The sequence below is a fragment of the Orussus abietinus genome, unplaced genomic scaffold (genome assembly GCF_000612105.2).
Source record: "Orussus abietinus isolate OABI.00-Male unplaced genomic scaffold, Oabi_2.0 scaffold8, whole genome shotgun sequence".
NCBI classification, from domain to species: domain Eukaryota; kingdom Metazoa; phylum Arthropoda; class Insecta; order Hymenoptera; family Orussidae; genus Orussus; species Orussus abietinus.
Genome location: NW_019395997.1, coordinates 251,556 through 272,217, shown reverse-complemented (window position 1 = coordinate 272,217; position 20,662 = coordinate 251,556). Strand labels below are relative to the sequence as shown.

Sequence of the window (20,662 nt, the reverse complement as noted above, 5' to 3'; positions counted from 1 at the left end):
ACTCGCCTTCCGCGACCTTCTCCCTGTCCTACAGTAACCATTCTTTGGATCTAATAGGCGTTCCCTGGTGTGAGTGGCCGCAAAGCGGGGGAACGGAAAGAAAAATGGCCGCCAGAGAGGACCAAGGTCAGGGATTCTTAGGGGTTGGTCGAAAGAAAGATGGATTTCTTTTATTGGCTATTTAGGTACCCACGGTCCATTTTAAATGAAAAGTTCCTATCTTTTGAACTTAGGGTAAAGTAGGGGATATCGTACCGTCGTCCAAATTGTACCACTACGATATTTAAGAACAAAATTAGATCAAAGTTCATTGGTTATCCACGCATTAATATTATCTTTAAGTGAAATGAAATTATATTGACGCATCGTTAGACTTATCGCAAAAGGTAAACTAACGTTAAACTGCAGTTTACACGCAGATTCAGTCAATGACGAATCATTAATTCCGTTCTTCGTAATCTTCGTTCATTTTTCATAACGGATTAAAAGAAAAGGGGGAAAGTATTACATCGCTGTCTTAACAATGATAAGAAAAACATGTTCAAAAATGTGAATATTTGCCGCAATTGTATATTTATTTCTTCGTTAGTTTTTCTGCAAAAGTAGAGGCAGACATTCCAGATCTTGGACTCCGAAGGAGCCCAAAACCTATGGAATGCAGTTCTTGTCCTATCAAGATAAGAGCGTCCCTGCAGGGAGAAGTTCCTTTTTTCTGACCAGTTGCCAACCCAAAGGACCTCTCGAAGGACTACAATGGGAAACCTTCCCGAAACCTGTTACTAATGGATCCTTTGTGAAAGGAATGACCCCAGAAAATGAAGGGCCCCATAGAAAGGACCTGGACCATTTTTTGCCCCTTTTCTCCGAAAAATTCAAGAGCATTGTAAAAGCGAAACAGAAGAAAACGAAATAAAATTGTATACGCCACCCTCGGGCATCGAATAATTTTTCCTCATTTACGTGACGAACACGATACACTTGTTCGCTGTAGCACTAGCTCGATAGTTTACAACAGATTTTTTGGTTTTTCCCAAACGTTCGAAAAAAAAAGATCACATGAAAAGTAATTCGGCTAAATCGCAATCGAAATGCGTAGGACGACTCGTCTTTTACGACGTCCTTCGGCACGATAAACCTGCATTCTCGGTATCGATTTTCAATGTTGAAATCGAATGTTGCAAGGTTACTGGAAGAGCGAAGAAAATGCAGATAAGTGAGTTGTATGCGAAACATGCACTGTATGGAATACAGGGAGATCTCAACTAACGCACAACGCAACGGAATGAGGAAATCGAGGGTGAATCCGCGGAATACAAAATCGTCAGAAAGCGTCGAGAAAGTCCGACCGAGTTTAATGGCCGCCACTTTTGCACGTATATAAATGTATACGTGCAAAATGGGAATACTCACGGATGACGATTTACCGTTTGACATTCGATTACATGAACCAGGACTTTGTTCATTGAACATATTCGTATGCTCGATGGGCCCCGAGGAGATATTGCTTCTTCAATGAGTTTCCACGCATGATCGTTGGATAGTCATCGATATTCATTTTAATAAAACATTTTCCTTTGCGATATATTGCGCCAAAATGGAGAAACTCGAAATATTTAAGGGGATATGAAAGGTATCTGCGTATAGATATTAAAAAAATGTATGAAAGGCGAATGCATTTCAGGATGTTAATTTATGTCACGTCTAAAGTGCGCTGTCAGAACTCGTTATCACCACGTGGAAGAAATGATGTTTGGATAAGGAATATTTTTCAACGAGGAACTCCAATCTGTTTTAGAATTTCTAAAGGAAATGCGAGAAAGACTGAGGTGAGCAATAAGGAATTGGTACTCGTTATCAAGCAGTAATTCAGGGAAGATGTTATCTATCATCCGCAACATCTAAGAAATAATCTATAAGTAAATATAATGAAGACTTCTACGTGAAGGTTAAGGATTGATAATAGGGCACACGTCCTCGGTTTGTATGCATCTTCTGCTCATCTGCAGTATCTCCTTGATAGTTGTTTCAGTTAGACGTTTGTTTCGTGCAAGACATCTACCTAGGAGAACCAAAATGATTTTGAAATTAACAGTTCTTATCGTGAGTACATTGATAATAATTCCTTCATCCACTGTCTGCCTGTAAAAATGAACGTCGTAACGATATTTTTCACATCCTATTTATTTATGTTGTTGCATCCCCTAGGTTTTGACTCTAATCAGCCACACCACATCCCTGGATTTATGCGAGGATAGTCACGTGAAATGTGATTCCTGTAACGCTGTTACCGTTTGCATAATAGGACTTCCGGTGACATTGTTATGCCCATTAGGAACTTATTGTGACTCTACGTCTATACCGATATGTAGACTTGGATTTTGTCCTTCTGAATTCGGTAGTGAGACTAGTACCGAAAAGACCACACCAACAACACCATCAACGACTACTACGGTTCCAACTACTACCACGCCATCGACAACAACTGCAATTGCAACAACTGAACCAACTATAGCCGCAGATTTCATTTGCAACTCGTTCGGATTGTTCTCCGATACGGCAGATCCATCTTGTCAATCGTACTATCTGTGTTACCCAACTTGGACTTCTTACAATTCGTGGCGTTTGAAATGTCCAACGGAGTTAGTTTTTAATCCCACTAATGGAAAATGTGTGAAATTGGAAGAATATACGTGTCCATTGTCAACAAAAGCTGAGACTACAAACACGATCTCGGAGACTTCGGCTGCTACTCCGACAACTTTAACGACAGTACCATTAACGACAACGTTATCTACAACGACGATAACACCGACGAGACCATCTACGACTACGTCATTTACAACGACAGTGATACCTACTACTGAAACTCCATCTACAACGTCATTAACAACGACTTCAACAACATTTACACCATCTACCACGACACCATCAACGACTACTCCAACAACGACAACGCCGCCTGCAACAACGATATCGACGTCAACTCCAACAACGATAACGCCGTCTACAGCAATACCTTCCACGGCAACGACAGCGACGACAATTACAACACCATCGACGACAACTTCTACAACGACAATAACGACTACGGCAACACCATCGACGACAACTCCAGCAACACCAACGCCAACTATAACTATTACTCCTTCAACAACAACTGATTCAACTACAGCTGCGGATTTTACACGCAACTCTTACGGAAGATATTCTGATACAACCGATTCAACTACAGCTGCGGAGTTTACATGCAACTCTTACGGAAGATATCCTGATACAACTGATTCTTCCTGTCAGTCCTATTATTTATGTTACCGAACTTGGACTTCATTTGACTGGTGGCTCATGAAGTGTCCAACAACGTTAGTCTTTGATTCAAATATTGGTAAATGTGTCCTCCCTACGGAATATGCATGTCCGTTCTCAGCTACGCCGTCAACTACGAGCACAACTACTACGACTACCACGGTCGCATCGACTACAACTATTGAACCAACCACCGATCCAACAACTCCTTCAGAATTCGTTTGCCAGTCTAGCGGGCGATTTCCTGACACCTCGGATTCATCTTGTCAGTCTTATTATTTATGTTATCCAACTTGGAGTTCTTACACCTGGTGGCATATGAAGTGTGGCACAATATTAATTTTTAATCCAACTATTGGAAAATGTGTACTACCAACAGACTATGTATGTCCATATTGAAAATTCATACGTAGGAAGAGTGTACTCCTATTGAAGTGTTTATTATTCCAGGAGAAATAAAAAATATAAAACCCCTTTTCGGCATTATTTTAATGTATTAACGACCAGAATGAATTTGAAAATAAATAATTGTTCCCTTACCTTCTTTAATTCATCGGAGCTCGAATGAAGTATAAGGTAATGAAATAACATTTCACTTCGTTAGATTTCAATCTACATACAACGGAAGGGTTAAATAATTTCTCTGAACAGTGGAAAGGCGTTTAATAAGACACATTATGTCCTCCTTTACACATTATGTACCGAGGAGGCAAAGTGGTTCTTTTTCCCCAGGTTGATCCGAAAGGACGATTCTCATAAAAATAATCCTGCATTTTTCCAATTCATGTTTCTTCATTTGAAATAAAAGAGTCCTCCATACAATTTGACAAGCGTTTGCTAATTCTGTTGTAAAAACAAGAGGTGTATCAAAATAATTCTCTCATTTCCAGGTCCTTTTCTGTATTGAGCACGGAAGAGTATTAAGTGCGAGTCAACGATAATTATCTCACGGTATCCTGTAAAGAACAAACTGAGTGGAGGTTTTGATGACCCCTCCTTCCGGAGATCTCTTAACCCTTTCATTGAACCAGCGTCCAATTTCCGTTCCCTGTTCCTCCCGTTCCTCGTGTTCTTCCCCAACAGACCTTTTCTGGACCTTCTTCGGTTCCTGCCGTTTCGATCCCCCTTCCAGGCTTTGAATTTTACTTTCGATCTCTTCATTAGTCAAGACGAACTCATAGCTCCTCTTCTCCCTCGCTTCTGAGACTTTAGACAACGCAAAGCGCAGTCCAGCTCCCAAATCATCGTACACCCCAGACAGACTTTTATTTATGGCCTCTTTCCTAGACTCCGCGATACTCTTGGACCTGTCGTAAATTAATCCAGGGACCTGCAAAACTTCAGCCCCTTCCTTGATATCAACAGCGCGGGGACGTCTTCTGTGCTTCCGGTGCCTATCGGTAAGTTGTATGTTGAAGCCAGCTGATCGCAAAGTCGGTTTCTCCTGGGCGCACTTTGCCAAAGCATCTAGAGCTTGCGAGTTGATGGACTGGTTCAGTGCTTTGACTTGTTGCACGATGGATGTGTGATGTGGATCGTTGGGATCTTCGTCAAAGAGCAGCTGCTTATCCACCTCTACCAGCTTTTCCCGCTGATCGTTCTCGTCGACGTGTTCCAGGTGGATCTTGACATTCAACGCCAGTTTGCGACCAGTTTTTGGAGTTCTCTCCTCCGAGGTTTCTGGTGAACAATTTCCAACATCGGAATCGCAAGACCTTGGTTCTTTCGGGGACTGATCGTCAGGTGTTCCCGAAGTTCCTTTATCTGTGGGTTGTGTTGAGCCGCAATCTTCGGAACCTTCACAAGAAGGTGCGAGCCTTGGTCCTGAAGTTCCTGAACCCGGTATGCAGTCCTCCGGGTCGCCGTCACATTCCTTTGGAGCAGAACTTCCATCAGACCATATTCCCGGCAATTCGGGGTCTAAAGCAATGTCTGGGGGGCAGTTCTCCGAGTTCTCGTCGCAATCGCTGCGATCATTACCCTTGCCTACATCTTCGGTCCTGATTTTCTTTCCGGCATCTCCGATGCCCAAAGCCTTCGGTGTACCGCTCGTAATGCATTCCCCGGATTCGCAATCATCAGGTGTAACTGCATCACCAGGACTTATTATCGGTCCCTGCGGAATCTCCGGACTATCCCGCTTATCAGGTCCGTCGCTACACCCTCCAAACTCGCAGGACTCGCTATCGACCCTCGATGGTCGACCACCCTTATCGATAGATGACGGTATCTTGTCTTCATCGGAACTCCCTCCAACGCAATCATCGGACTCGCAAGATTCGGTAATGTTACGTTTTGCCCCAGGTTCACCTGGAGTTCCTGAAATTGGAGGGACGATATTTCCGGAGTCGGTACTATCTTCTGGTTCATCGGATCTTTCTCCAGATTTGCCTTTTGGCGCCTTTTCGATCGTTAAATCTGGAGATAACGAGGGTACCACTTCTGGTACGTCAGTTATACCATCTCGAAATCTGTTTGGAGACTCGCTCGTTTCACTCGATGGAACGGTGTCCGATTCTGAACAGTCTGAATTTGTACAAGGTAACAAATCTGGAAAACTTTCTCTCGACATGCATTCTTCCAAATCTTCGCAGGATTCTTCCTTGGTGGTCTGATCGGACACTCCAGGAGTGTTGGTGGTCGTTTCGTCGGTGCATTCCGAAGTTCCTTCTGTATTAACAAAAATATTTAAATTACATAATTAAACTGCATGTTTTCTTATTCTACAGGGTGTATAGATAATATATCTATCTTGAACTCGACGTTAAAATGTCTCAGTGGAATGGTCATATTTCAGGTGTCAATATTTATTACTCACCTAATGTCGGAGTTGATGTTTCCCCTGATTCTGAACTTGGTTCTCCTGATTCCTTTGAACTTGGCGTTAAAGTACCACCTACACCCGGAATAAGTTCCTCAGATCCTGGAAGGATCACCCAAGGTAACTTTGGTTCTGGCGTTAATCCTTCACCTGATCCCTCTGGTCCCTCTGGCTTTCCTAGTCCTTCTGGTCCCCCTGGTCCTTCTGGTCCCCCTAGTCCCTCTGGTCCCCCTAGTCCCTCTGGTACCTCTGGTCCCTCACCTGAACCTGGAGTCGCATTTTCATCTGGTTTTGGAGGAAGCGATTCCTCAGGTTCGATAGGTTCCCGACTATATTCCTCGCTCCATCTCGGCAATGGTTCTTCTTCTGAACTCGGAATAGGATTTTCTTCTGAACTCGGAATAGGATTTTCTTCTGAACCTCGGGATAGGATTTTCTTCTGAACTCGGAATAGGATTTTCTTCTGAACTCGGGATAGGATTTTCTTCTGAACTCGGAATAGGATTTTCTTCTGAGCCCGGGGGAATATTTTCTTCTGATTCTTTACTTCCTTCCAGTCCAGGACTTCTTTCCGGGTTTGGTACTTCTCCCCATTCCGGTTTCCTTCCTGGCTCGTCACTTTCTTCTGATTCAGGACTGATTTCTGGTAATGGCATTTCTTCCCATTCCGGCTTCCTTCCTGACTCGTCACTTCCTTCCGATTCGGGACTTATATCCGGTGTTGGTGTTTCTTCCGATTCCGACTTCCTTCCTGGCTCGTCACTTCCTTCCGATTCGGGACTTTTCTCCGGTGTTGGTGTTTCATCCGATTCAGAACTTGTTCCTGGTAATGTTAGTACCTTTGATCCCGGAGGGAACGGTTTTTCCGATTTTTCTCTTTCATTCGTAACTTCCGGTATTCTTGGTATCGACGTTAGACCAGGTTCCAACGTCCATCTTTCTCCTGACTCCGTCTCGGATGGTGGCTCCTCAGATTCCGTTGGTATTAATCTATCAGAATCTGAAGCTAAAGTCGTCGCTTCTGGTGCACCTGGTTCCCTAGATTCGGGTTCTAACTCCGACCTGAATTTAGGCTTCACCTTAATCTCCATTCTCCTAGTCGGCTTCTGAATATTCCCATAACTGTAGACCCTCTTCTCCACAACAGGACCCGAGCTGCATCTGACCCTTTTATTCTGATACACGACCAAGGACCCATTATGACTAACAATTGTGAAGTTCAAAGGACGACTCACTCTGGTGTCTTCATCAACCACCCCAATTTCCTTCGTTTTTCCCACTTCACTTTCGGGTTCGACTTCACCCTCCAGTTTCACACACTGGACATACTTGTCTGGTATGATCGCCGAATTTTCATAAGATATCGAGTACTCTTTGTGTACGAATCTGTTCGGTGGATCGATCGATCTATCCTCCTTGATTGTTATCACCTCTATCCAGCACAACGTCATGTCTTCACCTTCGCGGATGCTGATAATTTCTTCCTCCTCTTTCTCTCTCTCGTCTTCGACAATGGGGATGTTATGTCTTGTGGTAATGCGATCCTGATCGATATCTCCAGAATTCCTGGGGGATGATCTCCTAATCGCACATTTACCTGCCTCGATCGGCTTTCCCAGGAGTTCGAATTGCTTGAAGATGTTCTCTACTTGCGTTATGTCCAATTTTGAACTCGCATCATGCGGCAATCCTTGCGAATCGCGGTGGATAACTACGTTCACGTTTTCGTTCCTGATTTTAAAGTTACGCCTAGGTGCTGCTACGTTCTTTCTGATTTTGTCTCTCCGGGTTTTCGATCTCTCTGTAAATCCTACTTCTAGTCCACCACTTCGAGCAAATTGTCTGTGGTCTTCTTTTGTCGATTCTTTCAGTTTTCGTGACAAAGGGGCGACTTTATGGTTCACGTTGTTTCTTTTTATGTATATACTTTGGCGCCGTGGCTGCACTATTTCAGACTTTTCCTCATTTTCCAGGGAGTGAATTTTTCTTTCACTCGCGTTCAACTTTTTTGAAGGTTCTCCGTCATTTTTTACATTCTTTCTAGCTATCGTCAGCAACAAAGGATCTTTCTCTCTTCTTGCGTAGTTTGCTCTATGGGCGTGATTATGCCTCTTAGATGCTTCCTCGAAAGTTCCTAGTTTACTGTCCAATTTATTCTGGGTCCTTTTATGGGGTTCTCCTGTCGCCAGGTGCACCGATGCTTTACCATGTCTATGTACGCCATTGTGCTTTTTTTGGTAATGTTAAAAAAACCAGAAAACAAAAATAAATCACAGTTACTCCTTTAAATTTTGCTTAGAACGAGAAGTTGAAACTCTACTAAGCTCCTGCCATTGCTATTTTCTGAAAAACACTATTTTACTCAGAAATTGGCTCTAGAAATCAAATTTCAAAATAGAAATGGTATAAATAAAATTAATTTAATTTAATTTCTCGAAAATTGATTTTGAGTCCGATTTTACAGTAAATAGCAAATTGCAAATTGAGCGGAAGTACTTAGAACCATATGTACCTTTTCAGCTTCTTGAGCTTGGGAATATGGACCCGCAATTGCGAGTGATGACCACCAGAATACCTGTGGACATGTTGCAAAATAACAAAACATTTGTCAATAAAATATCACCCTAGTTTCGACTACAGTTACTCTAGTATGTCACAAAAATCCACAGTCCAGGCGTAACAGTTTTTCGAAACTGTCCATCTCGTCTTACCACAATCACGACTGGGAAAATTGATTTCCTTCCGACGAGCATGATGTTTCCCGTCCGGCCAAAAACTAGCGAGGTGCTCGATCGAGCGACAAATTTTCTGCGAACAACTTCTTCCCTTTTGGATCTTTACCCCTTCTCCGGTTCTTTGACGAGGTCGTATTTGCAGAGATCACAGTTTTCATATATAAATGACGAAGATTTGTGTGGGTCCACACGCATGACGGTCAAACATGTATTGTACCCCGAAGAGTGGTGGAAACGATCAACGCTCCTTCGATACGTCAAAATCCGATTATCGATTCGTGTGGGAGTACATTGGGCGGAGCTTGAAGATGTACAAACGTCTGTGCATAAATTCTGGATATACCTTAAAAAACAAATTCTTTTTCCCCTTCAAATTCATCCAAAGAAATGATTCCATAGAATGGAGGTAAGGAAGCTGCGGTACAAGATCAAAAAAATGCCGTCTAAATACTAAAATTCTTGTGCGTTTGCGTATCCGGCACTCTACAAACGCAATAAATGCGCGAATGAACACGCGAGTGAAAATGAGAAATCAGCTCCCTGAAATATTTTTCAACAACCTATCTATTAACCCTGACATTAAATACCATACGCATAAGAATACGATTCTCACACCTAAGCTAGACAGATAATTGAAAAATAGTCTACACCTTCTTTCGAACATTAACCTGGAGATAATTGTTTAAAGATAATAAGCGGAAGAAAAAAACTATTAAACATAAAAATTGAACCGCACATCGTAACAATTACATTCCTGCATAAAATGTATACCGCCGATCATAATCCATTCCGTAATTTCGCCGACATTCGTTCCTTCGTCCGCTTAATTTCCTCATTCTTTTGTTCGCACTGGCGTTCGATAAACTTTTCATTTGTCCATTTGGCCCTCGTTCAGCCATTCGCGAAGAATCTATCGGAAGCTGCGACACGTTTCTCTCACCTATCGGCAATTGTTCTCGTGACACGCTCGATCTGTTCCGCTTTATCGTCGTATCAGTGGTCGCGATTTCGCGCCAGGGCCGCCCGCTCAATTCGCCTAACGTCAAAATCGGCGTCGCCGGCAAAACCTCCGGCCGGTCCTGTAAATTCCCATGCACGCCAATTGCGAGCATGCTCTCCGTAAAACGACTTCGACTCTTCCAAGCGAATCAACGGGAGGGAATTAACTTGGCGAATTTAACTAGCTCGAGAACGAGCATTACTTCCCTCGCAAACAGCCGGCCGTTAATTCTCGCCCCGTGCGAATCTCTTATTGGGAGGCAACCTAACTTGCCAACAAGATTTCAGCGACGTCTAACGCAATTCCTACATAAAAGGAACTTTCCCTCCTGACATTTCAAATTGTCTTTTGTCTTTCGGAAAAATTTCCCCCATCATCCCTGATTTTCTATATATTCTACGAATGTCCCTCAATAATTGCGCGTCGTTTAGATGCGCGATTATTATCACTGCAAGCATTGGTAATAAGACGGAACTCGGTTTAAACCGAGAGAGTAATAAACTGTTGATTGAGTGAATTATTGCCCGATAGCAAAGTGCACACGGGAAAAGCTAATTCTCAAACTATCCGAGATTATTATCTACCTGTACAAATATACCAAAAATCCAATTCTCCTCTAATTCTCTTTTTCGCGTTCCCAACATCGTATTGTTCCTCCAACATTTATTGTTTAGCATTTCGTGCACTTGTGCAGAAGTCAGTTTGATTTCGGTGAAGCCGAAGGTAGCTTAAGACTTCTTCATTTCCGATCGGCGATTAAAATAGGGAGGCATTTATCAATTCGAAAAGTCAATTTCGGATGCATCGTTATATCATCAACGATAAGGCACCGATAAATTACGGGTTATGCATGGTGATACAGCGATATCGTATTATTCTCCAGCAATGTTCCTTCCGAAGAATACGACAAGGTAACAGCCTCTTTACGATCTGTTGCGAACGTCATTCCAGTTTTACAGCTCTCTTCGGCGATACATCGAGTTCTGCACGTTTTATACGATAATCGATCACTGGAATTGTCGTCCTATCAAGGCTGCCAATTATAACATAATATGGAGACAACAGTTTTCTTTTTTATCGGTCACTATAAAATTAGAATAATTACAAAATCTGTTTCACGGTCACGTTAAGAAACTAACGCTCCTTTTTCATACATATCATCGGTTCCTCAAAATAACTCATTATGTTTAGTTCTTTTATATTATATTATTTATAAATAAAATTAATTATATCAATTACAATTGTCGACACAGATAATTTTTAAATATTCTTAGGCTAAGAAAATGGCGGACGATGTATTTTCGGTGTTGAAAAGCCTTGAAACGGTTCATTCAATTTTCGAGGAATTGTTCTAAATGGGTGCTACAGCAAATTCTAGTTTTCTCATACATCCATACAATGGTAGTTTGCCAAGAAATGTCAGTGCAATAAATAAACTTACCTCCCCAATCCAAAGAGATTGTCTTGTTTCTCACCTTTGATGATCCCACAAGTGGTCCGTGATTAAAATCGGTGCCAAAATCATTCCCCCGCTTCTCATCTAATTATATACACTTTTTCTTTTCAACTGTCATTCCACATGTCAGTATACATGCACGAATTTCAACGAGTGCCAACTCCGTATTAAATTACGCCACGAATTGATGTACAGTGATAAAAGGCATAATTAGGTACAACATCATTAGGTCTTAAGTCATTAAAGTAAACACTAGGAAAAGTGCAATTGAATTTCCAATAAATAAAGGCATAAAGCGTTACATATTTTTCCACGTATGAAAGAGAAATAATAATATAAATGTCCGACTTGAGACGTACAAATTGTTCGATAAGTAACTTAACCCACATGGACATTTATTCCGTTTCTATACATTGATTATAATTCCAAATAAACTAAAAATACTGCGTCAGTAGTCGAACATTGAGCTTTTTTATACAATGCACAGGTACGGTGACAAAACACAGTTAAAGATTCGAAGCAACCACTTAAATGTCGCTATTCAAGCTTGGCTACTTAGTGAATTAATGCAGAGACTGGTGTATAATTAATATTACACTGTTAATAAGAAATAGCAAAGTGTAACATTAATTATGCACCGCCAGATTTATGCAGCAAAGTAAAGAATACACATAAATTCATAAACATTGAGTAACGTTTCACCGCAGCTTAGCGATTTATTTCTTCGCGGAAGAGCTTTAGCAAAAGAAAAAGAAAAAACTGAACACCGACTTGGGATAAATATTGAATATTAACGAGAATTCCTCGAGTGAATAATACTTAATGATAATAAATTAATAACGCTACCTAGAAACGCCGAAAGACTGCCCAGATTGTGCATCCTCCATTTCTTGACTTATCTTAAACTAATCTATCTTTATACAATTTCGCCAGCAGGGGAGCTACTAGCACCCATGCTCCAAACAATTGTTGGGAACAAGGGAAGGCACCGATAAGGTTTTTCTTCCACGAGGCAGTGAACTCATCCAAACGGGAATAATTGGAAGATTTGTTCTTTACTTCCATCCTCTGTCTTGTCAAATAAGATCGACGTCAATGTGGGCGCCCATTCGGCGCAATGCCAAAATCGTATTGACAGCTTTGACCCATCTCTTCTTGATAACGTATCTCTTCAGCCGAACTTTTGATATCGGGTTGTCCAGGGCCGCTTCAAGCCATCGATGTTCCAACAATTGATCCGCTCGTGGTCTTTGACTGAAGATGGATTCGACAGCAAGAAAAATGTATTGTATCGTTAAAAAATGTTTTATAGAAAACGAAACGACGGTTTTGTTCCCCCTTAGTCTCTTCAACTTGGAAAAGCACGATCGATTCCTTCAAAGATTCATTTTTGCAAAAAACAAAATTGAGACTTTTCGATATTAAAAAGACCTCCATATAATATGGAAAATTATGGACATAGCTGCGATGCGTTACAATGCATTAGTGATTTTTTTTTAGAGGCATCTAGCAACAATGCAGCAACGCGATTTATGGAAAACGCTTAACTGGACAGGTTCTTAAGGGGATGTGAAAGTGGTATCTGAGAGATTAATATCAAATGACTGTTTAATCTCTAATATTTGGATTCGATATAAAAACTTGAGACATCGTTAATCTTTTATTCTTTTTAATAAATTACTTAATATTAAGCATGGTCCAAGATCTTGAACTTTGATTTCAGCCGCCATTAGCTCAACTTTTACCCAGTTTCTCCTAAAAGCACACACGTAACCACTGTAAATATACTTTAGACCCTTTCCTCATCTCCAATGATTTGAACGACCCTGAACCCAATATGGACCCGTGTAACCACTTCCGTCTAGTGAACATCAAATAGACGTTCGGATCTTCTCCAAATATTCCATGGACTACTTTTCTACTAGACTAATTTGCATTCTCCCCTCGATCTTCTCATTTTATTTCTTTACAATTAAGGAGTATTTCTAGTCCCTGGACCGTTGAAGCTTCCTCCTTCGTTGTTCCGTGCAAAGTAACTCTTTCGAAAGCTTTCTTCGTATCCGAGTTAACCACGATGACTCCTTCCAATTGTTAATCTTTTCGGGGTATTTTTGTAAAATGCAAATGTAACATTCATGATGTTGTTCCACAATCTGGAGCACTTCTAAACGAATCAGCGATGTGCCAGAGGAGACGCAATCGACGTGACACTTTGGGCTGACTTTTGCTGTTCGGATTGAAAATATTCAGCCAAGGAATTCATGGACCTCCTAGCTACCGACTCTTCTCCACCCCAATCCACGCTAACGGATTTCCTGCCGACTCCACTAGGTCTGGTGATATCTCCCCACTCTTCTAAAAGTTGTAGCAACAAATTTTTCGTACTCGTAGGTTCATCCAGGTTCCGGTCCTGATGCAAGTCCCTAAGAGTGGAGATCCTGGGCACATCTCTGCAAGTTTCTCCGAACCGCCTTTTAACTCTTCCTTTCCTCCACGGAGGAGTCAGATCTTCCCAATCGGAAGTATCAAAATCTTCGAGTCTAAGGAAGGTATCAGCCTTCAAGTTGAACTTCTTATCAGCGTTCCGTGAATCAACCAAATCCGAAACCGAAGTGGAAGAGCCGCCACCCTCCACAACGACTTTAGGAGACTTTTTCACGGTATCTCCATCCAACTTGAAATTTTTCTCTGCACTTCCAGATCTGACCTTCCCAGCATCCACGTCAACATCGTTTTCAACAGTCCTGGACCTGTTAAACGTCGTTCCTTTCAGCTGCCGCTGCCTGGTGATCGTGGAAAGCTTCTCCGAGATCTCGTTAGCATGTTCCTCCGACTGTTCCACCAGCTTCGTTTTAGAAGAGGAGACTTGTACCGACTTCTCCCTCTTCCCCTCTTTCCTGTTCTCTTTCGCAGAGCCAGAAGACTCAACATCCATCTTATCATTTAATCGTCGCTCCTTTTTCCCAAGAGTCTTCGCCACGTTGCCAGAAACCTCGTCAACCTGGCGATCGTCCGTCTTCATTCCCGGTACCCTCAGTCGATTGGGCGATATCTGCTTAACTTTATCGCTTTTACCCTTATCAGCGTCCTTTTCGACGCTCGTGGATGGATTTACCTTATCCTGGTCGTTAAGTTTCTGTGGATTCTGGCTTCCAGGGCCAACTTTCGAAGCCGCAGCCAGAGAGCGCAGGTGTTCCGAAAGTCTGATGATCTCTTCTGCGAGAACTATCTGCGCCGATGCATCCCTGGAACATGTTCCATCCGAGGCTCTCCTCTCGAATGGAAATCCCCATGTTGGAGGCAGCAGGAATCTGGTGTTATCTGCCGGAGAATTGGCGATCTCTGACACCGAACTGCAGAGGCTTCCACAGGGCGAGGGACTTCCACAACGGAGCGAAGAGACTTCTATGGTGTTCTCTTGTTCTAAGTCGCTAACCAACCTTCTACCTTGAGGCGCCTCCACCTCGATCATGTAAGGACTGTCGGGATGTTCGCGCCATCGCTCCACGAACAGCCTCAGATTGTCCTTGGTCATGTCCAGCTCCTCCCTTCTGCCGAGATTTACGTCCGGTTGAGACACTTCCGGCTTGACGACCACCTTTGGCGTGGCCGACGTAGATGACGGAAGTTTCTTCTGAACGAGCCAACGATGCTCGCGACACCGCGACGCCGAGAGCCGCTTTCTGAAAGACAAGCCCTTCTTCAGGATCTTCCCGACCTCGGATAATCGTTTTCAGGTTTTTCATGGACAGACTTTTTTCACGGATACCGCAATGGCGACTGACAAACGCACTTAAAATGGACTTTACGTGGTGGTTTACTTCTACGTCGAGCAAGGACGCCACAATCGGGCACTACGGAGGTGGACGTACATGTTGAAAATTGTTATATAAAGTCGTGCGCAAAGGAATCGTTATAATATACCATATCAAATATATTCCTTTACACGGTGTTACGAAATTGTGCTCAAGACATCGACTGCTGGATTTTGAAGATGTTCACCCTGGGGGTTGATTATTTACGAGGATTAATCTGGACATCGTTGTGCAAACGGTTTTTCATTTTCCTTTGTTACGTCGAATGGTTTGAGGAGCTGGATTGTCTTTATCCGTGGCTTTGACTTTTTCGGAGACAAACGAGGCTGTTCGTGTTTAGATCGCTCGGTCAAGGAAAATTTTGATGGGAAAAGAGTTAAGGAGGAATCAAGCGTGCGAAGCTCGTCGAGAAGTGATCGACAGCGGTGGAATAATGTTATGAATATTATTTTTTAATACTTACTCTTTGTCTTTTATCAGGAGACTTCGGATGAAGTCTTTCGCATCTTCGGATATGTCGGTAAAAGCTTCATGGTCAAAGTCGTACTTGGCTATGGTCACGTTAGCCATTGTCTCCACATCGGTGTCTCCCATAAACGGTGACAGTCCTGATAAGCTGAAACATTTTTTAAATAATTTATCTCATCTTATAAGCGATATTCCCTTAAACCTGGGAAATACGCCCAATACGTGAATATGACAAGTCTTACGACATGTTTCACGTATCGGACGAATACATCCATGAATGACAAATAAACATGTGTTCGAGCTACTTATATCCGCTTTTTGACAGCTTTACTCAACTGCGGTTGAAACGAATGACTCAACACTTGGGTATACAGTACGGAGGAATGGTCTACACTCACAGGACATAACATATGACACCGATGCTCCACATGTCCGTGCCAAAACCAATTTGATCGAAGTTCACGACTTCTGGGGCAACGAATTCCGGCGTGCCGAAAAGAACCTGTAACTTCTTCGTGGGATCGTACTGTCTCGCCAATCCGAAATCTATGATTTTTATCCTGTTTCCCTCCTTCGTCAGGCACAATATATTCTCCGGCTACAAGAACAAAAGGAAACAAAGAGAAATATCAAAAGCTCGAATTATTGCACGAGTCGAAATTTCAGCGCTACGGACCCAGAAGTGCGTCCGACGTTTGGTCCAATTTTGCTTGCACGCCCTGATGAATAATTATTAATATTTGTTGTACCTTCATGTCTAGGTGCAGAATGTTCTGGGCGTGGACGAATTCTATTCCCTCGCAGATCTGTCTCATGAAAACCGCGCAGCTTCTTTCGGTCAAGACGAAGTCGTCGTCGATGACTCTTTCGAAAAGTTCTCCGCCCGTGATCCTGAAAGAAACGAAGTCAAGACCAAAGAAGCCAAGATTAGAGTCGCCGAAAGCAAAGGCCGCCGTCGACGGGTCCGAAAGGTCAGGCCACTGTTCGGAGAATCGACTTACAGCTCCAAGACGACATAAATTTGCTTCCCAGTGTCAATGGCATCGTATAGCTGTATAAGTCTTGGATGCTGAAGCTTCCTCATGATCCCAACTTCTCTTTCCACGGATCTTCTGTCTTCTTTCCTCGAAGTGTTCACCACCTTCGCGGCCAAATCCAAGCCGCTCGACTTTTCTTTACACCTGTACACCGTGCCGAACTTTCCTCTACGATAAATAAATGGAACGATCAATTGTCAAGTTATCGCTGTCAGGTGTTGCCTAATGATTTTTGCAATATCCGTAATCAAGGTGCATTTTCATATCACCTTAAGGGAGTCGTCAAATTAACAACGACGCACAATCCGGCGAAGGTGTCAAGTGGGGTTCATAATTTAGCAGCGGCGTCGCGTTACATGGCACGATTCGCCTCGGAAAAAGTGCCAAGCATTCCGAGTTGCATGGATAAATAGGAAGAGGAGGAAGAGGAGGCAGAGTCGTCGTCGCTTCCTCCTGCCGTTGGCAAGAGTTACAGGAGCGACTTGTAATCGAGCCAAACCAGTGATTCAGGGAGTTAGCGAGATCCGCTTTTACGCGCGCGCACGTGCGTCGCGGTCGCACACGCGACGCGGCCTCGCGTTCACACGCGAGACGCACACAGTGCCGCGCGTCAAGAGCGTCGCGGCGCCCGGCGTCGACTAGACCCCCGGACCCCGTTGCAACGTCACTCCTGGACGACGAATGTATTATTTATAGAGCCCAGGACCTTGATTCGATTACTCGCGTGTGTACACGCGTCGATACGCGCGTGTGTAGCCGCGGCCGATCGCGTGAACGGGCGTCGCGACGCCGGGCCCAAACTCGCGTCCTCGATCTTGCAATTCCTTCTTATTTTTAACTCGCATCTGGTTTTTTTTTTCTTTCCCTCCTTATCTGCAAAGACAATGATACGTCACCAGGTGGAACAATAAGTGCGAAAAAGTTGATCTTTTGTGGAATATTTTCGAGGATCGTTGGAATGCATTTCTGTCATTTTTGCATTCTTCTCACATTGAGAACGAACCGTCGAAAATGAAGAAATCTTAATTTCTTTAACTTGTCAAATTGAGACATTTCTAACAATTGTTCCACCGTGTTGCTTTAATTTCCCAACGGCACATCAAGGTTGTCTCGAATCGTAACCTGAATAACGACTGAACTTGGCACGATTTTATTAACCCGTTACAAATCTTTTCCTGCGTAGTCTTGAAATAACAATTGGATTTTAAAATGGTAATAATCGAGCCGTAATGAAAATCGAACCACCGAATCGAAGATAGAAATTCGAGATAAAAGGGGGCTTCGATATTTGTGTCTCAAGGTATTCTCGAAAGCTGTATTGTAGAAAAAAAAGAAAAAGAGTTGTCTCGAGATTGCTTTTGCAAAGTTGTTCCAAGGCACCCAGGCGTGCAATTCGATTCACATGGCGCGTGTTATGAAATTATTCACGCGTGCCAACGTGCAAGAGCACATTACCACCGGTCTCATCCAACTTTCTGCGTCTCGGTTGGATTTCATTCCCGAGTGCATGCCAACCTGATGCTTCCTTGATGTCAATTCGACTAAGATGGAATACCACCTGCAATTTCGGAGCTGGACTCGCCGGCAACGGTGACGTCAAAAACGCGTAGAACCGATAAGCGAGATAACAGTTGCCGGATAAGTTCCACGCGAAAGGACGAACGATACCAGGAGTTAATTAAGAGCAGCCGAATTTTCGCCGGAAGTGTCAGGTGTCAGGTTGGAGATCGGTGGATTGTTGTATGACTCGTTAGCGACTAATCTTGATTGTTAATGCATCCAATTGAAAAATAAATGCCACCCTTACCGTCCGATCTCTGATTGGATGTCATAATGCTCTTTAAAGTCGATTCCCCGGCGAGTGGTGACATCTCTGTATGGAAAGCTCGGTTCGATTTCTGAAAACGAATGAAGATTCGTGCTCAGCGTCCAGACATTTTACGTCACTCGAGAAAATAACGATGTTTACATCCGTTCCTGAATTCCTTCCTCCCCATAGACCCGAAGCTCGAAATTCCGAGCTGAATTACGCATCGATCCATTTATAAACCGTTAGGAAAAACGGGAAATAGTGAAATGCATCCGGTAAGATTTTCCCTCTTATTTCCGTCGAGGCGCGTGCCTAATTTCGAAAGCGTAAGTACTAATTTCATTCCCATCGTTCTTTCATTTTTAGAATGGATGTACTTGCACTATGTGAAACAAATCGTACAATTTGTCAATGACATCATTTGAGTATTTAATAAAACGAAAGTACTAACATATTTGGCAAAAATAGTTGATATTCATTTTTTATGAAAAGAAAACGGTTTGAATTATTTTTGCAATTCAAGAAACTAGAATGTATTTGGCGAAGTTTTTTTACATCTAAGGTATCCGTTTGGATTTCGGCCTCTATTAGGCGGGCCCAGTACCAATAATTTAGGGTGTTTCCGCGTCTTACCGCCCACGGGGTCGGTCTCGTCCACCCGAATCATCCCGACGGATCCCCACGGATCCCAACGGATCCCGAGGTCCCTGAAGGGTCTTCCTGCGCGGTTTTCGCGGCCCTACGCGAACGGCGGGTGCGGCGGCGAACCGGTCCCACTTCGGAGCGATTATTGACTATCGCGCGACTCGGCCCGAGCCGCCGAGCTGCCTCTTCTTCTCGGCTCGGACGGATTTAGATTTTCGGCGGACGGCGCGGATTCTGCCCCGAGTCACGTGGCCTCGCGACGCCCGACGTCGCTGGCTCCGGTGAGGCCGCAACCCAGCGCCGACCCGACTTCACATTTTTCCGTCAAACTTGTCGAGAAATCTGCAAAATGGACCCTGTTAAAGATATTCATTAAGTCGTTACACTCTTCGTACATACGATTGTGGTGAAATTATAAATTACCCTTAACCTGTTGAATCCATTAATTCCGAAGATTTCTTCTGCAATGCCTACAAATATTTTTCGTTGCACCTACAATTTTGTAATACTTTAAATGTACCTGTTTCATCCCTGTTAATATTAACGGACATTTTCAGCTATGGTTGCAGCTGACTTTTGCAGAAATGTTTTCGTTAACTGTACATGTAAGAAAGTTTTTAACCTTATCGTAAACATTAATTTCCTACCCGTACCTTCCTAAGAACTTTAGCTGCTGACTTTATAAAAATTACGTCAATAAAAGATAAATTGAACGTAACAATGCCAAACGTCTGAATACAAAGAAAAATAGTAGATTCCCTAATGAAAGCTAGAATTATAAAACAGCGTTTGTAGATATATTCAATTATCACAGTAAGGTATATCACTGTTGGTTAGTTATCCAGCAGGTCGATACCAGAGGTGGTAGCTTACCTACGCTTACCGACCCTGCTCGCTTTTGATGGTAAGGGAAGAACACTCGTGGAGCCCTCTTTAACTTTACCCTTCACTTACCTTATCTATTTTATCCTATGATCCTGTTAGAAACCGGAAATTTCAACCCCTAAAATTTTTCCCGGGAGTAACTCCGTGCCATCTCCTCGGTTATCCTATGTTCCTGTTAGAAATCGAAAATTTCAACCCCTAAAATTTTTGCTCGGGAGAAACACCGTGCCTGTTAGAAATCTTCAGAGATGTAACAGGATCATAGGACAACCGAGGAGGTGGCACGAGGTCCTCCCGGGCATAAATTTTAGGGGTTGAAATTTCCGATTTGTAACAGGAACATAGGACAACCGAGGAGGTGGCACGGAGGTTCTCCCGGGCAAAAATTTTAGGGGTTGAAAATTCCGATTTCTAACAGGATCATAGGATAACCGAGGAGGTGGCACGGAGTTTCTCCCGAGCAAAAATTTTAGGGGCTGAGATTCCCGATTTCTAACAGGATCACAGGACAACCGAGGAGGTGGCACGCAAAGTTTTCTCCGAACGCAAGGAAATTAATATTAACTTAGGTCTACGAGTGATTTTCAAGGATCAGGAATAGGCAATTAGAGGGTTCGCTAGACATGTTCGTCTGATTAAACATACTCATTGTTATTATTCAATAACTTGCTTTATTACACTTATTAT

At 43.0% G+C, this 20,662-nt stretch overlaps 3 protein-coding genes across 4 annotated transcripts; 1 reads left to right on the top strand and 2 right to left on the bottom strand.

Annotated features, from left to right (window-relative positions):
* Positions 1-1,951: 1,951 nt before the first annotated feature.
* LOC105699502 (cell wall protein DAN4-like) lies at positions 1,952-3,778 on the top strand. Its single transcript, XM_012424539.2, has 2 exons — positions 1,952-2,100; positions 2,206-3,778. Exons 1-2 carry the CDS (start codon positions 1,984-1,986, stop codon positions 3,700-3,702), a joined length of 1,614 nt encoding a protein of 537 aa, XP_012279962.1. The 5' UTR covers positions 1,952-1,983; the 3' UTR covers positions 3,703-3,778.
* Positions 3,779-3,951: 173 nt separating this feature from the next.
* LOC105699501 (titin) lies at positions 3,952-8,995 on the bottom strand. Its single transcript, XM_023434144.1, has 5 exons — positions 8,836-8,995; positions 8,637-8,699; positions 6,545-8,352; positions 6,122-6,495; positions 3,952-5,973 (listed from the first exon to the last, which is right to left on the bottom strand). Exons 1-5 carry the CDS (start codon positions 8,875-8,877, stop codon positions 4,250-4,252), a joined length of 4,011 nt encoding a protein of 1,336 aa, XP_023289912.1. The 5' UTR covers positions 8,878-8,995; the 3' UTR covers positions 3,952-4,249.
* Positions 8,996-12,962: 3,967 nt separating this feature from the next.
* Positions 12,963-19,270, bottom strand: LOC105699542 (carbon catabolite-derepressing protein kinase). Of its 2 annotated transcripts, XM_012424637.1 has the most exons (7): positions 19,079-19,270; positions 18,443-18,533; positions 16,600-16,803; positions 16,348-16,489; positions 15,997-16,196; positions 15,594-15,746; positions 12,963-14,998 (listed from the first exon to the last, which is right to left on the bottom strand). In XM_012424637.1, the coding sequence occupies exons 1-7, from the start codon at positions 19,110-19,112 to the stop codon at positions 13,489-13,491; spliced, it is 2,334 nt and encodes a 777-aa protein (XP_012280060.1). In that variant the 5' UTR covers positions 19,113-19,270; the 3' UTR covers positions 12,963-13,488. The 2 variants fall into 2 exon arrangements, with proteins under 2 accessions (XP_012280060.1, XP_023289927.1); XM_023434159.1 differs by lacking the exons at positions 18,443-18,533; positions 19,079-19,270 and adding an exon at positions 16,905-17,552.
* Between the last annotated feature and the right edge of the window lie 1,392 nt (positions 19,271-20,662).